The sequence below is a fragment of the Prinia subflava genome, chromosome 8 (assembly GCF_021018805.1).
Source record: "Prinia subflava isolate CZ2003 ecotype Zambia chromosome 8, Cam_Psub_1.2, whole genome shotgun sequence".
NCBI lineage: Eukaryota > Metazoa > Chordata > Aves > Passeriformes > Cisticolidae > Prinia > Prinia subflava.
This window is the reverse complement of record NC_086254.1, coordinates 1,516,616-1,534,787: the sequence shown is the minus strand read 5'-3', so window position 1 is coordinate 1,534,787 and position 18,172 is coordinate 1,516,616. Positions and strand designations below refer to the sequence as shown.

The 18,172-nt window shown below is 44.3% G+C and overlaps 1 protein-coding gene across 9 annotated transcripts in view; it reads left to right on the top strand.

The window, feature by feature from the left end:
- Positions 1–4,462, top strand: part of AUTS2 (activator of transcription and developmental regulator AUTS2) — a 777,204-nt gene extending 772,742 nt beyond the window's left edge. For all 9 annotated transcript variants that reach the window (XM_063402372.1, XM_063402375.1, XM_063402371.1 and 6 more), the window contains one exon: positions 1,329–4,462. In XM_063402372.1, the coding sequence (XP_063258442.1) occupies positions 1,329–2,568 (1,240 nt within the window). In that variant the 3' untranslated portion in view covers positions 2,569–4,462. The remainder of the gene's footprint in view (positions 1–1,328) is intronic.
- The last annotated feature ends 13,710 nt before the right edge of the window (positions 4,463–18,172 follow it).

The following is an 18,172-nucleotide window of genomic DNA, read 5'->3' as shown; positions in this document are numbered from 1 at the left end:
TGCTCTGCTGCCGTCAGTGGAAAGAAGTTCTTTCTTACGTTGAGGTGTTGTATTTAGTTTCTGGCCATAAATAATTTTTGCCTTTAACAGCACATTGTCCCTCATCCCACATGGAACAGAATTTCCATGCTCAGCAAACAGCACGTGTCCAGCACTGAATATGTGGAGCTGTCTTTATGGAGAGACTCTTAACTCAGAGGTCAACTGAAATTACAAAGAGGTTAAAATCATTGGAACTGAGGGATTAAATTCACCTTGTGAATTTGATTAGTTTTAAATGCAAGAGCTTTTTCACTTAGCATTGCCCATAACAACCCCTGGTCAACACTACTTCCTGAAAATAATTGGCATGAAACCCATTCCCATATTTAGATTTTTGTTCACTGCCAGACAATAATTCCCCAATCTTTTGTGCACCATAACTAGGTTTGAAAGATGGAATGAATTCACGTTTTTTTTTGGCTTTGTAGCATTGGCTGTGTCCCACTCAGCTTGTTTTAACCTAGAAATGGGAAGGGTTGGTTGTCTGAGGAACAGCTGACTCCAGGCATGATGTTTTCAGAGCCAGTCTGAAGGATGGACAGACAGAGCAGACTTATCTCTGCTGAGGAGGTCAGCACATAATCTCTGTGATGAGCAGCTCTGTTAAACACTTGCACTGAGGGTCACTGCACACTCAGGGAAGTGCCTTCCTGTCAGAGAGCTGGGTTGGCACCATGAGTACTAGTGGTTCTTGAAAGGATTTTGTCTCAGTTTGAAGTAAATTGAATTTTGAGAAGTAAATTGAAAAGCTAGACATTTGAAGAGAGCAGAGGAGAGAAATTAGTAGTGTACATAGGTCTGGAAATGTTTTTAAAAGTAATTTGAAAAAAAGTAATTTATTTTCCCAAATGTATTCTTAATAGAAGAAGTAGGTAGAATACTATTAACCATGTAATTTGGATTTAATTGGCTCAATTTTTGGATGAAATTAGTATGTTTTTACTTTTCTCTCTCTTTGCAAACATTTAAGGGCACTGTCTTTGAAATACATGTCCTAGAGCTAGATCCCCATGGGAGCCTTCTGTGGACTTCAGTGTTTGAGATCTCAATCAGCTTCTTCACAGAAGAAGCTTTGGAGATCTGCTGCTGCTGCTATGAGATAACAGAATAGGCCGAGTTTAGAGATGGAATGTTCTGGAGTTTTGGGTGTGCCAAAGGCACAGTGCATTTACCGGTGCACGTCACCAGCTCTCTGCAAAGCCATGAGCAGAAAGCCAGGCACTCTGATGCTTTGTTTTCTTTGCAGAGCTTCTCATGCCTTCATTTCACGCTTCTCTTTCTTGCAGGGAGAGCATTGAGAAAAGACACTCCAGCCATCCTTCGCCAGCACCTATCCATCCAGTAAACTCCCTCGGACATAACCGCAGCTCAAGTGAGCAGATCAGGAGCCATCTGAATCCCGAGGTTCGAGAAAAAGAGAAACCCAAAGAACGAGAGAGGGATCACTCCGAATCTCGGAAGGAAATTAATGTTGAAGAGCACAAGGTGAAGGACAACTACGTTTTGGAGAAAGAAGGCCTGAGCCATGAAAGCCGAGTGGTGGAAGAGTCTAAGCAAATGCCCAGGGTTCCTTCCCCCTATGCCAGGCCCCCCGTTGTGGAGAGCACCAGGCCTAACAGCACTTCCAGCCGTGAGGCTGACAGGAAGAACGAGCCGGCGTATGATAACCCGAAGAAAAGCAACGAAGTCAAGGTGAAGGAAGAGCGAAAGGAAGACCATGATGTTCAACCTGAGGGACCTCAGACTCATAGGTCATCTGATCAGCCACCACCTATATCCACATCCAACGTCCATCCAAGTCCTCTAGTGTCTATGCCCATGACTGTAGGTGTGACTGGTATACATCACATGAACAGCATCAGTGGCCTGGACAGGACTCGCATGATGACCCCTTTTATGGGAATTAGCCCAATTCCCGGTGGAGAACGTTTCCCCTATCCTTCTTTCCACTGGGATCCAATGAGAGATCCCTTGAGAGATCCCTACAGAGAGCTGGATATTCATCGGAGAGACCCCCTGGGCAGAGACTTTTTGCTAAGAAATGACCCTCTCCATCGCCTCTCTGCGCCAAGGTTGTACGAAGCAGACAGGTCATTCAGGGATCGGGAACCTCACGACTACAACCACCACCACCACCACCACCACCCTCTGTCCGTGGACCCGCGGCGGGAGCACGACAGGGGCGCGCACCTGGACGAGCGGGAGCGGCTGCACATGCTCCGCGAGGACTACGAGCACGCGCGCCTGCACTCGGTGCACCCCGCCGCCCTGGACGGGCACCTGCCCCACCCCGGCCTGCTCACGCCGGGGCTGCCCAGCATGCACTACCCCCGCGTCAGCCCCCCCACGGGACACCAGAACGGCCTCCTCAATAAAACTCCCCCCACAGCAGCTCTCAGTGCCCCCCCGCCTCTTATCTCGACGCTGGGCCCTCGGCCCGGCTCTCCCAGAAGGACTACTCCTCTGTCCACAGAGATGAGGGAGAGGCCTCCCTCGCACACCCTCAAGGACATCGAAGCTCGATAAGCAGAGTTAGACTCAATGAAAACCAGAGCAAGAGGGACAAAAACCTTGTAAATGAACATAATATAAAGACGTTCTTACTAGTCATTGATACAGACTGGGGATGTGACCCACTGTACAATATGTATAGACCTGAGTGCAAAGATTTTGAAATGATTTTTTTGTATATTATATGTTGAAATTTTCCAGATCTTTTAGCCAAGCCCATATGTTCCTCGTGTCTCCTACTCTATTTTATTTCTAGTTTAAAATTTTCAAAATTTGAACTGAAGAACAAGACATCAGTCTGAGTGATTTGACTAGAACCAAGCCACCACCAATGTCAACCCTACAAAGCTCTTTCAAACCAGAAGTGAAGTCAATTGTAGATATTTATGTAAAAAGATTGCTTCATGGATTAATGGTTCATATATGCAAAAAGGGTAAGATGAAAGCTTTACTTTGTACAAATGTAAATAGATAAAATTAAGTAACATAATACATTAATACTTCTTAAACTGTGCTATTTGCAAACTTAATATTGATCAACACAGTCTGCTTATGCTGTGTTACTTATATTGTTATAGACAGCTAAACCCCTTCAACTATGCAATGAATTTTAAGGCTTTTCACAAAAGCCTTTATAACTCAAAGGAGCCTTTTCAACACACAACATAATTAAAGTCATATTTTCCCTGAACAAGCTCATTTATAATGGAATCCTGTTTCTCTTGTTTTGATGAAGAAATAGCTCTTCAGAGGTGTAGTTTTCTGTGTGAATCCTTGCATCAGGCTGATAAGGTCATTGTAGCTTGTGTGTCCCTTGGATGGTGTCAGGGTTAGTGCTCTGTGATCACTGATACGGAGTCATGGCAGATTGGGTTTCAGTCATATTAATCTGGGTTAAACTGTAATAATCAAATGCTGGAGATTTTCCAGAACTTTTGTCACTTAACATGTCAAATTTATTTTGGGAAGAACATCTGCTTATAGCCATTCATGTCTGGTTTTATTGCCAGTGTGTCATTTTTACCTGTACACACATTTTTTTGTGTTCAGTGATTTTTAGCTACATTGAAAGAAATCCTACAAGAAAGCGAGTACTTTCCTAAGTGATGGATATGTTCTCACTGTGGATCAGTAGTTTAATTAATGAACTCCATTGCAGATTTCATTATGGAATTTATTGTATTTCAGTTGGTAATAAAGTCTGTGAATAGTTAACAGGTCAGCCTTGTTGTTCCCTAATCATAAAAGACATGAGATAACTTGAAGAAAATGGTCCTTTTCTAAAAATATGCATCAATCTTCTGAAATCTGTCTTTTCATAACACACTTTTTTATAATGTGTTAAGTTTCTTGTCTAAATATTTGGAGAGAATATGACTTTATCAGAGAGAATTCAATATCTTGTCTACTGGACTGTAAAATATATGTATGAAATAAAATTAGTTCCATTGGTCTTCTAGTGTATTAAAGTGCTATCTGAAGTTGTTACCCTGTTTTGGCAAAAAAAAGGAAAAAAAAGAAAAAAGTTAACTACAAACAGTTGTTTCTAATGATCAGAGATCTATTTTAGTAGTCAACTGAAGGTTTAGTTGTGAGCTTCAGATTTTGTGAACTCCAAATGTTGTGCGGTGTTTCTTTTTTTTTTTTTTTTTTACAAACAAAAGGAAAAATACAAAAAAGTCCCAACCCCGAGGAATATGTACACTGGAACCGTAGTGGTAGCTTTCAGTATTGTAAAGAGATTGTTATATACAAACCTTTTTGCTGTTTATCCTGTATGTAATAAAGTCCTTTCTAGATCCTATGTGAACAGAAAAGTGAAGCGGCTCTCAATCTTCAGCATGTTTCCTCCTCAGCGAAGACTTGTGTAATGTAAATTGTGCCATGTTATTAAAAAATGTGAACTAAACCGCTAGGTGCTTCTTTGTGTGCAGTACCCCATCGTTGCTATGGGGAGGAAGTCCTTTTTCCCAACAGTGGGGTTTTGTTCAGAAGGAGTAGCTGTTAAAAATGTAAAGGAAATGGCAAGCTTTCATGAGCCATCTTACTGAAATCGTTAGAGCAATCAGGGAAAAAGAAGCAAAAAGGAGACCAGATCCTTGGCTTGTCCAGATTCTTTAAAATATAGTAACATTCTACTTGGATTAGATTTTAATTAGACCATAATCTTGGTCTGCTGGATGCACATCATTAAAAAGCTGAGTTACTGAAGGAAGGCAGGTCTGGATGGCCACCGAAGGATGGAACTACTGGAGCAAGCGAGAGAGGCCCCATGAGACAAGGTCTGATTGAGAGCATCATCCTCCAGGCTCGTCTCATCCTTGTTAGAGGAGCCTGACAGCTCTGGCAGTGTCTTCAGGGGAAAGAAATGTGGTCTTGATTGTCCAGACTATGATCCTTGTCCTCCCAGGTGCTGAGCAAACTCTTCTTGATGGTCCTTAATTCCCAATTAAGCCAATGAGCCCTCACTCCCAAAGTCCCAGAAAGCATCGAGGCATTTCAGTCCCTTTGAATTCAATCCAATTTAAGTGCTCCACGCCTTTGAAGATCTACGTGTCAAGTCTTCTTGTACTGCTGATGCTCAGAGGAATATGCCTGAAAGGTGTAGTAAGAGATGAAACAAGATTTTTTAATGCTTTTAAACTTCTTCAGATGCATTCACTGCTTTTCAGAAGTTTGATACAGGGATGTTAGCTTGCAGGTATAGACAATTTGATCTTTTTTGAAGGGGTTTTGTCCATTCAGGACATTTGTCTTGTATCTTCTATTTTTGCATCCACTTGTGTTTAAGACATTCATTTCACTTAAAGACCATACCAGGTACCATCTGTGGGATTGAAATTAGTCATAAGGGTATTAATTCTGTACGTTCTGTGAGATTTTGACAATAGAAAACCTTCGGTGTGCTTAATAGCAACCAGGACTTTGCTTTAGGTTTTAAGGTCCCACCTTCCTAAATTCCAATTAATTTTCTATTTAGCACCTTCCTATCACCAGCTGAGATGCAAAATACAGTGTATAGGAAAGGAATCTTTGTAAACAGTTCTAACATTTGTTTCCCAGTATGTTGTTCATTTTATGCCATGCTTGGTCCCTTCTTCTTCCTGTGTTTTGATCTTTGGTTTTCCTTACTGAGACTTAGCTCCAGCCTGGTTTTCTGCTTTTCATTCCTTACTGCTGCCCCCTCTTAGCCAGTCCTGTCCTCTTTCATGGCGTAGGACAGCTAAATCTTACCCAGAGGGAGCAATAAACACTGCAGATTTTCCAAAATTCATAGATACTGTACATTGTTGTTCCTTTCTACCTTTGCCTGTAGGAGCTCATGAAAACTGTAGTCCTTGCTGGACTGGAACATAGGTGGAGGTTGGGGAGGATTTTACTTGAAGTATTTTCATTTGCTGTGGTTGTGCCTCATTGAGGAAATGTTTAGCACGGTTCTTGTTGATTTGAACTCTAATTGCGGCTTCACACGTGCAGGTGACTGTGCTGAAAGGCCCTGGGGCATGGCCAAGGTCACAGAGCAGTGGTGTCGCACTTACAGAGGAGCTCCTTGGCTCACTGCTTGGTTTCTGGCAAGGAACAAGAGTGAGCAGTGGTTCAAACACAGACAAAGGCTCCAGTTGCACAGGGTTTTGTTATTGCCACAGTGGCTTGGTTAAGTCCCACCTGGATAAACCAACTTCCTTCTTTGGACTCCACCTGCCAGCTTTGGGGTATACCCGTGCTTGTCTTCAGAAGGTGATTTGGAGCAGGATCCCAGCTTTAAATGGTCAGAATTGCCTTTGGAGTGTGACTCTGCCTGAACTCTGGATGGAGGCTGCCTCTAACTCAGCTGGTTGAGAAGTGCATGCAAACGAGTTGTGGGACTGCCTGCTGTCCTGCTGGTGTCCCGGTCCTATCAGATCCTTCTTGCACATGTAAAAACCCAATCCTGGCCATTCCTTACATGAAGCTCTTTGGGACACAGTCTGTCTTTTACTTTGCACCATGATTGGTGCCCTGACTGAGGCAACTGAGCATTGTCTAGTGCAGCTATAATGCAAAAATTCTTTTAGTCATACTAAAACTGAAGGCTTCAGTGAATTAACTGTGGAAACCTATATAAAAAACTCCACATTTCTGCTAGCCAAGGAGAACCAGAGCTGCAGGTGAGGACTGGCTGTTCTCCCCGTGCCCTGTCTCCAGCTGGAGGGGCTTGGTCTGTTTGTGCCTGTGGGCAAGGTGGAAGTTCCCAGCTGGGGTCACACCCCTTTTTTTTCCCACATCTTGCATGTGGGAAAAAAAAGGTATCTTGCAACTGAAATTGTGTTAGCACAAAGATATTTCCTGGTCTTAAAATATATCCCCCTGCTCATTTGTGCACTGTGAGGCTGCGTACTGCAACAGGTATTTATGGACATCAAAATGCAGATGTGCTGTCAGGTACAATACCAGGGAAGAAGCTCAATCCAGCAAGGAGTGTAAAATCCTGGTGCCATCCTACAATCTCACATGTCTCTTTGGCTGCATCTGATGTTTCCTCTGCTGGTCTGGTAATACAGGCTTCAGTACAGCATTATCCCCACTTTAGAAACAGGAAAAGTGCTGCTGGGAACCCCAAACACGGAGTCACCAGCATAATACCTGGCACCTACAGCCTGAATGATCTCAGGAGTCACCCAGGGCAATTGGGTTACTGCCCGAGTCACTGGGGAACAGAAAAAAGCCTGAATCAGGCAAATTGCAGTCAAGGGTGGCAGATGAGGAATTTCTGGGTTGTTCCTTCAGTTTTAGAAAGTACTTTTAACCCTCCATATTAACAACTTGTGGCATCTCAGACTGCTAAACTTACCTCTGAAGGAATGGGTTTTACCTTTTTATTGATAAGTAGCTCAAGTATTGACCCAAGCTGATAAGGGCTGTGGTCATTCTGGTTACTAAGGGCAGATTTGCTGTATTTTACCTCCTAATGTGGCTTGTTTGATCATCATATTGCTCAGTACTAAAACTCACTCTGAGGCAGCATTTTTCTTGGTTGAATTTATGTTTCTCTACTTAAAAACTTGAATTTAGCCCTAGGAACTGAGCCATCCACCCCCAGTACAATCATCTTTGTTTCAAGACAAGATAATTAAGCGAGAATTGGATCAGCTCATTGCATAAAGATGATACCTATCAGATACACAATATGTTTATTAAATATATATTTTGCACTGCATCTTCAAAGCCCTTTAATAGTTTCAGTTGAATCAGTGCTGTTGTGGGGGTTTGCTTTATGCAGCAGAAATTCCAATTCCATCAAAAACTTGGATTTTTTTTTTTTTTCTTTTACAGACAACTCAAAATGCAAGTATAAACTTCTAAGGATTTTCAGTAGTCATTGTTTTGGAGCTTCAGTGTATCTGGGTTTACCGTGATGTGTTTGGAATTCACTTGATTAAAAAAAAGGGGAGGTATCAAACAATGTCCCGTTATTGCCAGCCAAAAGGGAAGTTTTGTCTCCATTAATCCTAGAACAGCGAAGCAGAACTGGATTTATTTTAGCCTATTAGAAAAAGATGTTGTTCTGCAGCAATACCACAAGAGGGTGGTTAAAGAGGCCTGAAACACATGTAGGCTGTGCTGGAAGACGGGAGGGCTCTGCTGTTCTGGGCAAGGTGAATGTAACTGTAAATTATTTTTATGCTCCGTGAGGAGCTCTCCTGTTCCCCTGTGTAAGTGACAGAAATCCCAGCGGTGCAGTGGCAGATGCTGCTCAGGCTGGCTAAGGAGTGGCCTTATTTTGCCACATTTGATACAAGGGACTAGAAGTGGTCTGTACCCAGAGCATTCAGCTCGATAGAGGTAATTGTATTTTGGAGAGTTAGGTTTAAATGGCATGGTGCTACAGTCCAGCAACAAAGCACACTCCTTGCGTTAAGAGAATAAAAGATGCTGCTCCATAGCAAACAGTAGATACAGAATGAGTTCGTGTATGTCAGCTCAAGGAGTTGGACTCAAGGATCCTTGTGGGTCCCTTCCAATTCAGGAGATTTTATGATTCTATTCTATGACTTCCTCCAAGTCTCAGCATGTCTGTCTGCTTCTCCCTTACCTGGCTTTTGAAAGGAGTAGCCAAGGACTAAGCAAGAGAATTGCTTAATTTGGACATGGGGAAAGAAATTAATGCCACGTTTTCTAAGAACATAGATTAAAACCGTTTATTGAAAATCATGAGAGCTGTCTGCATCATACCAGCAGAAAGCTTGGCCCTGGTTTTTCCTTTCTACCCTCAGTGCCCTTGCCACGTGAAAGGAAAGACAGCCTTTCCCTGGTGCTGCTCTCCTGACTCTCCCGAGGGACACATGGCCTGAGGAGCAGCGAAGCATGGCTCCCATGGCTCTGGTTGCGTTCTGGCCAGAGGAGGGGAGCTGTGGAGCCTTCCTCTCCCTCCTCACACCACCCATCCCCACACTGCCCACAGCAAGTACTGGACATGGCTATGTCTGTAGGGTCCCAGCTGGGTGTCCGAGAGGAGCCAGTCCCCACCTGGTCCCAGGGCATTGTGGTGTAAACTCGGGGCTGCCTGGAGGAGAATTGAGCTCTGCCTCCTCACAGCCAGAACCTGGGGACCAGTGCTCTCACCTGGGAGGCCCAGCAGTGGGTAAGAGCAGCGTTTTCCGTGATCTGAGCTGCAGTGAGGTGGGAACGGTGCTGAGAAGATGGGGGCTGGCACCCACACACCCCAGAGAGAACAGGGGCACCTCAACACCCCGATACTGGGGGGGTCCCAGTAGCAGCACCTGCCCCCAAGGCAGAGCCTCACAGAAAGAGTGACTGGGCATTGGAACAGCCTGAGCAGAGAGGTGGCGGGGTCACCATCCCTGGAAGTGTTTAAGAAAAGACTGGATGCAACTCTTAGTGCCATGGTCTGGGTGACAAAGTGGTGTCACTTGGACTCAATGATCTCCAAAGTCTTTTCTAACCTAGTCGATTCTGCGACTCTGTGATTTTGTGATTCTGTGGCTCTGTAATTCTGTGATCCTGTGACTGGCAGCCCCAGCAAATACATCTCATCCACCTCGCAGCATTATCGCTGGGGCTTGTACTCAGCAGAGTCATGCTATGATGGTCATTATGGTTTTAAATGACTCATTTTCCACTTAACTGTATTATTGTGGCTTACAAAGCATCTGGAGCTTTGCAGCAGTAAATACATCACTGACTACCACACCAATGTACTAATCTGTGGCTTTGAAGAATGTCTTTAATGAAATACAGCCAAGGCAGGCAGGTGTTGGTGCCTGTGTGGGCCAGCCGTGCTCTCTGGGGCACCTGTTGCATACCAGACCAAAACACGGCTGATGCTGATGTGCTTGCAGGAACTGGTGAAGCATCTTTAGTGCAATTTGATACCGCCTGAATGTGGCATTTTTGTAGAAGAAAATTTTGTACTAGAGAGATTCTTGTGAGATGCACACAAGAGACCTTTGCGCTGGTGCTGAGGCAGCCAGGCCCGTGAGGCATTGGTGTATCGGGGAACAACGTGGCTCTGCCCTGAGCAGTCCGTTCTGACGGGAAGGACCCGCTGCTAATATAAGGAAGGACTCTTTCTATCATATTGCTTTATTTTACGGTTTTTCTGCTCGGCTCCCGCAGGCACGGCCCGGGCTGGAGCTGCAGAGGGCACTGTGGGAGAGGGAAAGCCCGCCCAAGATGGCGCCGGGGCCGCGCGCTGCGGCACTAGAGGGAGACAGCGGGCTGCAAAATCGACTTTTAGGGCCCTTTGGGCGGTTTTCACCCTCGGATGGATCCTGCCTGCCAGGAGCTCTTCTGCGGGCTGAGAGAGGCGGCAGCCGGCGTCCCTTGGGCGAGCTCCACAGGTCTCAGCATCTCCTGCTACCTCTGTCAGAACTGCAGGTGCTCGGGTGGGAGTCAGGCTGGGATTCATTTTGATAAAGGCATCTTGAGAAATGCAGCCAGTTGAAGCACAGGCTGGAAAAAACCACACCGTCTGTAAGTTCATGTGTCGCCTGAGGTGATGGAAAAATGAAGTGGGAAAAGGAGCAGGTGCGACAGGCTGGGGTTTACATGTGTTCATTTATTTGCCATAAAATGAGTCATCAAACGTGGTTCTTTCTCTGCCAGCACCTCTGAACGATGGCCCCGGGCTCTGGTCCCCAGTGCCCTCAGCCCTCGGAAGGACAAACTGGAGACAGCAGCGGAAGAACAGGGGAAGGTCACTATTGTGGGCTGCAGCTCCACATAAATCTGGTTAAAAGTAAGAATTAAAGGAAAGAAACTTGCCCAGGGAAAGGAAGGAACCCCCCCCTACAAATGCTCTCCCTCTTGAAATTTTTGTCACCCACATTCACCTTGTTGCCTCTTCCCCAATAACCTGTGTAATTTCACACTTTTAATTTTAAAAGAAAGCAAGATCCTGGGGTATAAAGGAAGGCCATTGGTCATTTATTTCTTCACGTGAGTTGTTTGACAGGTTTGAGTTGAAAAAGGTTTTTTTCCTGAACAGCATCCTGACAGGTCTGGATACTGGGCATCCAGATACCCTGGGTATGGAGTGGCTCTTGGGGATGGTGCTGTGCAGGGCAGGAGTTGGACTCTGATTGTTGTGGGTCCCCTCCAACTTTGCAGATTTTGAGTGCATATTAAAGCCTAATGGTTTGTAATGAAAATAATTATATTTGAAGCCTGGAGGTAACTGAATTTTGACTCTTTACTGTAGGAGCTGGATGATCCTGATGGGCTCTTTCCAATGCAGTGCATCCTGTAATTCTGTGACATGGACTTGGCGGCTGAGGCAGCCTTGTGGGGCTGGGTGGACAGCAGGGACAGGCAGTGATCACTCATTTCTCACCCAGGGTGGGCTGCATCCTCCACCTGGGGTAGAAGAATCAGGACCAGCATTTTTGAACAGGAAATTGTGTATGCCCATCATTGTGAACATTTACTGTGATGGTGGGACTTGTGAGCTCTGGCATCACGGACATACAGCCAGACTATGTGGAATTAGACATCAAATTTCTTCTCAAACCAGTTGTGAGCAGGTAAATTAGGTGTGTATTTTTCTGTGGTGTGTTTATTCAAATGATTGCATGTTTTAAAATTGGATTTCAAAGCAAAGGTTCAGAGGCTTCAGATTTGATATGTTTTTCTATCTTAAGGGGACTATTGATAATCTGTGACTTTCTTTTTTTTCCTCTGATAAGACTCTCCCCCCTTTGTCTCTTGTAAAGTACTTTTCAATTTATTATTAGGAATTCTATATGAGAGGTTTCATCATGGTGGTTTTGGTTGTTTTTTTCCCCCAGTTACAACTTCTAATGTTCATTAGCAATGTAATAAGTCTATTCTGGAGATTATTTCGTTTTATCTTGAATTTGGAGGGATTACAATCAAAGTGGGCATCGGATTTTAAGAATAATCCTGTAATGAATACAAGAGCTCTATATCACTGTTAATTCTAAACTCTATCAACTCATTCCCTGCCTCTGCAGCTTTGGCTTAGCAAACTTTGCACTGAATAGTCCCATGACTACTTGATGAAACAGAGAACAGTCTATTTCTAGGAAATCTCACATAGAGTAGGTGGATCTGTGTTTAATTGATCATTTACATGAGTTGCTACAAAATTGTGACATTTGGACAACTGTGGGATCAAACTGGGCTTTGTTTTTGTGCATGTCTCTTCGACAACCTTCTCCCTAAACATACAGGACTGAATTTTCCTTTCACTGAAGGACTAAATCAGGAATGCCCTTGACTTTCCCTTCCAATATACCTTGCACACAAATGCCTGCAACATTCTGGTGTGTGAGCTCAGCACTTTGCCAAACCTGGGAATCCAACTGAAAAATAAGAAGACAGCTCTGCAATGCTACACTTGGTGATTCATGCTTTTGATTTTAATTTTAAATGTATCCATCAGGGAAACTTCACACTTAACTCATCAAGATAGCAAAAGGCCCTCACAAATATGTATTGATGGGGACAAAAGATAAAATGTGATGATTAAGTTTAAAATTGTAGGGTTTTCTTTTATCTAGAAGACTAGATTCAAGTTTTGGCTCTATAGAGGAAGATTTTTTTTGCTGTTATCTTGTCTTTTTGGCATGTGGCTGTCTTCAGGAAGGTCAGGTGGATTCTTTGGATGGCTTTTCTATTTGCAAATACAGAGCTAGCACCTGTGTAATATCTGATGTGTAAAAAGACAGTGCCATAACTTTAGGCTGGGGAAGGATTTTGTGTGGGGATGTTTATGCTTTGAAGGAAGGGACACAGTATGGTCTAAGTGGGAGATGAACAGAAGATCTAAAAGGAAATGAATAGGAACTCAGTTGTAAAATAAAAAGCTTTAATGTGATATTTTGAACCTGCAAGTGTTACAAAGACAGAGGCTGATGATATGTGAATGATGTGTGAATCTTTTCTTCCTGTAGGTAACTGTAAACCTGTTGAAAGTAATCATAAACTTTCTCACTGCTGAACATCAGAGAAGTCCCAGGAGTTCCTGAATTTATCACAGGTATGGAAAAGTTTATTAGATATGTTTTGGGAAAAGTTTTAGAAAATCATCTGTTTTGATTGAGTAAAGCTGAACAGGCTGCCTGCCAAGGGGACTATTTTTGGAATTGTGATGCTCTAATTTGCCTTTGAAGGTCAGTAAGAGACTCTCAGATTTACATAGTGTTTCCAGTACCAAAATGAGCCTAATTATCCCCATTTCCTCACGTGTATTATCCATTGTATCTCCATCCTGTAAACAAGTAAAGTCACTCTTCTGGGTGGAGAATGATATTCTCCTGATAACTTTTAAAGACTAAACAGGAAATGTAATTTTGAAATGTTTACCCAAAGTGAAGTAATAGTTTCTAATGCCACAGCACAGCCACAGTCTGAGGTTGTGTGCCAACAGAGCAAACAGGGAGCTGGGACCATACAAGCTTCAGGAAGCAGAGTTCAAGCTCTCTGTGGATCCCAGTTTTCCCGAGTGTATTCCAGAGCAAGCCAAGCCTCTCCAGACTGCTAGGTCAAGAACTGGGTCTTTGCAGTAACCAGACTTCCAGGTTCCCAAAATGCTGACATGTATCAGTCCAGAGGATCCCAAAGAAGTTTCTACTGAGAGTGTTTTCCTTTGAATTATGACCAAAGGCTCCCTTCTCATATTTTCCCTGAAGGGTGCACAGACCTTGAATTTGAAAGTTCTGCCAGCTTCAGTAGACACAACTTTCCTCAGGCTGGTGCTGCAGAGTTAAACCAAAAGCCCTTCAGGTGATTTATGTGTCTGCTCTGCCTGTGATGTTGTGAAATCCCTGTAGCCTGAGAGTCTATGGGGAACTGACCCCTGTTATTGAGAGAGAGCATATTCCAGGAAGCATTTTCGTTTTGATTCATTGCCTTTTTCCAATGTTTTCCTGGAAAATTTTCATCAGCTCTAATTCTGCCTTGTGTGCTTCAGTGGCAAACACCTCGGGGCCCAGCCTGGCACACGGAATGTGTGATGTGGCACTCAGCTCTGGTCTGGGCAAAGCCTAAAGGAGCCAGCCTTGTGTGCTTGGCTGAGGGTTGTCCACCACAGGCAGTACATCATACCTGGCTCTGGAAAGGGTTTGGTGCTGTGCTTAGGAGCTCACAGAGCTGCAGAAATGGGAAGTGAAAGGGAATTTCTGCCTACCTCAGCAGGAGGGTGCTTCACCCCAGAGCAGCAGCTGCATGTGCCGTGGTGACCTCAGCTATCCTGTGGAACTATTGGATTGTGCAGATTTGCTTAGTTTTGGGTCTGTGACAGCTGTGCCAGGTTCTGTAATGCAGGAAATGTGGCCCAGGTATGGAACAGCCAAGACTGTGCAAAGACAAGGGTACAGCTGTGTTGTAATGGGATGGGCTTTGGTGCCAGAGTTTTTTCAGTGGTTTAAGGGTTGCAGTTTTTTCAGGCAGTAAGGAAGCACTTTAGGGTGGGATTTGGTGGATGCTCAACCCAGTAGCTTTTCAGGGGGGCTGGAAGGTTTGCTCTGTTCCTTTTCCTCTCCCAGCTGTCCTAAACCAGGCCAGGATACAGTTGAATAATTTTAATATTTCACTGAATCAAGAGAGTAGTTGAGGGCTTGCTGGTACACACTGAGGGCAGAGCTTTGTCCATCCTGTGGAGAGTGTTTTTAGTCCCCAGAGTCTGATAAGTCATGGGCTTTGCTGATACCTTGTATGTGCTGAGCTGATTGTTTAATGGTTAAAGTGGCCTGTTTAGTATCTCTGTATCTCACAAACTAAAGTATCCTTTGGTTGTTTGGTTTGTTTGGGGATTTTGTCATGTCTCTAAGAGCAGTTTATAAATGGGGAACCTAATCACAGAAACATGAAGTTCCAGACTGTATGGAGCTGATAGGGGAGGAGGGGATGAGCCCTCACCTGTGGTTCCCCAGGTCATCCCTGTCACCAGCCTTGCTGGCACCACTGCAGTGCTGATATTTTAAGTATCCAGGTGACTCAGGAGTTAGGAAGGAGAAGAGGGATGCAGAGTGACACGTCAGGCCCAGAGCTGGTCACTTCAAACCACGACTCACTTTAGGGTTTGAGGAATACATTCTAACACTGCAGGTGCTTAGGCTGCTCTTTACATGAACAAAGACCTGTCCCTTCTGGGTTGCACTTTTTTTGATAGCGTTTTTGCATGCCCTAAATTCACTTAATTTTAACCTAATCGCTCTGTATTTTTTAGTGTTTCTGTGCAAGTAGCACATTGCTGTCTCAGCAGTAGTAGTGAGGAGTTGAAAGGAATTAATCTTGCTGTGTAGCTTAATGCCTTATGGTTTATTATTAAGAATAAAGACAAGCGCTCCACTATTTTATCTCTAATGTGCAGTTAACTTAATTCCTAATCCTCTGAAGAGATGGTGTTCTTCCCAACATTTTGGCTTCTGCCTTGCTTTCAAGCTGCACATGAAACTTAAAAGCTGAAATGCTCAGTGTGGAGAGAATTTTAATACATGCATGCATAAATCAGTCTTCATGAGCTTCCCCATAACCATTCAGGGAGAGTTTTCCTTTTCCTCTGTGCCTGCTGGAGTTACTGCTTAGCAGGCTGCTGTTCCTTGTGTGTGCAGTGGCCACCGAGTCGTGGTGCTGTGCAAACCTGGCCATGGACTGATGGGATGTGAGCTCAGTTCTTCCCTTTCAGTGTTGGGAACTGTCTAAAATTCCTGTTCCTCCGTGGCTGTGAGTTCTTCTAGCGTGGCTGCTGCCTCCTCCCCATTATTTCCACAGCTCCCTGCTCAGTCTGACTGCTGGAATATTCACTGAGGACAAGGGGGGCTGTGCTAGGAATTAATAAGCTTTTGCAAGTAGCTACAGTGTTACAAGGATGGTTTTATTCCTTGTCAGTGTATTACAATGCAAAGGCATTTAGCAAACAGTTTAACAAGCAGAATTTTGGCACTGTGGTGTTTTCACTTGTGCAGAAACTTGTTCTTGTTCATTCTCTGGGATAAACACTCCAAAAATTCCAAGATGACATCTGTGCTCAGGTTCAGTTTTCAAACCTCCATAGTCACCGAAGCCTATTGTTTTAGAGGATTGTTTTCATTGCTCGCCTCTTTTGGGTACATTTCATTTTAGCCTCTTGCAATCTTTCTGTTCCACCAGCACACTGATCTTGCTCCACTCAGCTAATTGGATTAACTAATTTGCTATATTCATTGTACAGTATTGATTTGATAGTACCAATCTTCCATCTCAATGTAATCTCATATTTTCTCTGGCCTCAAAGCAGCCCTGCTAAATGCCCCTCCTGCTCCACCTTTGCACTTGGACTTCATATAAAATCACAGCAGTGATTAAAAGCCTTGAGGCTAATTAGACTCTTCCCTGCAGGCCTGGTGTGCCTTGCTGCCTTTGTAAGCACTGAAGGCTGAGATAAAGGTGTTGGATGATGTTCCCACATCTCTAAATAGCTGCTCCATGCTGACACAAGTGACCTCCCAAAACACTGCTTCTGCAAGTGCTCAGTCACTTGGGTGCTTAGCTCTAGTACCTGTGGGGGAGGCTAAACACATCAAATATTTGCCTGCCTGTGCTCACTCCTCAAATGTTCAAACTTCTGGCAAGAGCTCAACATCCAAGTTCCCTGGTGACCTGTGAAAATCTCCAGGTATCTAAAGCATATAAATCTGCAGCTTTCATAAAGTCAAGAAATGCTTTCAGTGAGGCAAAGTTTGAATCACTGAAATTAGCAGCAGCTTTTCAGGAATTGTGGCAAGGCAGAATCTGTATGCATCCTGTCTATAAAGAAAGGATTTTGCTGTTTGACAGTCAGGTGAGCAAGTTCAGGTACTTAGGGATTCTGCAAAGCTTGAAGCTTCATGTGCATCTTTATTTTGGTTCCTGAAAAAGCATGTTTGTTATGTAGAGTGCATTCTCTAAAAACCTGGAATTGTACTCTGGGCTGGTCAGTGGATGTTCAAACGAGATGAGACTTTCTCCAGCTGAAACTGCCTTTGCTTGTCTTGGGTGGCCTCATCTTGTAGGAACCTCCAGCCACCTGCCCCGGGTGAGGCAGGGACAGAGTGACCACCAAGGCTGATCCTTTGCAAGGAGCTTGAGATCCTGGCAGTTCTCCTGTCTGCCCCAAACCAGGACTTGAGTAATGACTTATTCTGGCACAGGGGAGATGGGAAGCATATGTTCTGTGAAATGGGAAGCACTGCCTGTCCCTTTTAGCCATTGATGTGCAGGGCTTGTTCCCACTCAGACTGGCTGTGCAGTCCAGAGCAAAGGTTGATGTGCTCACACACAGGGACTGCAGGTGTAGGCAGCTTCATTTTCTGTCTCACTTCGCAATTGTCACAGGGTTTTAAAGAACACTTTCATTATTCTGTGGCAGTTGTGAGACACTTGCATGGTTTGACAGCTTCTATGCCAAATCACTGCTCATCACACAGATGAATTTCTCTTTCAGTTTCTGTGTCAACATTTCACTTTTCTGAGATCCAAAGCTGCAGCTTAAGCAAGGAGAGGACAACCATCAGAAAGTAACAGGCTGTAGACATGAGGGGTGTGTGGATGCTGTCACAGGGATGCCAATAGAAGATGTGATTGTGAGGGACTGAGGGGCTTTTTTGTGCTACTTGACATTACATTGACTGAAAATTTTGTGAGTCCCTTTAGAGCTTGGGTAGAAGCAGCTAGACTGCTGAGAGGGGTGGGAAAAACACAGCAGAAAAACTGCTAGTTGTACCTGCTCAACCTTAGCCATTCCTTGAGAAAATAAACCTTTTTCACTTCCTTCCCTTGTGACAGCCTATCTCTGACTAAGGTTTTTCTTCTGTTTATTAATAAAGGAGTAACCTCAGAGAAAAGATTAATACTTACTACTCTAACTTGCTAATTCCTCTCACTTCTTTGCAAGAACAGTGCAGTAGCTGACAGCAGGTTTTGGGAGGCTCAGCCCTGGGCTGTGGCTAGCTCAGGGACTGCAAACGTGTGCTCAGTCTGGGACTGTCTCCAAACATCGGTGCAAGGCTCTTGAAATGGGAATACAAGTTATTTAGGGCAAGACGTAAAAGGAGCAGCTGAGGTTACTTGTGTTGGTCAGGATAGGAGAGTGCTGAGGGGGCTGTCCTGGCAGGCTGCACCCTCTGTCTGGGGTCAG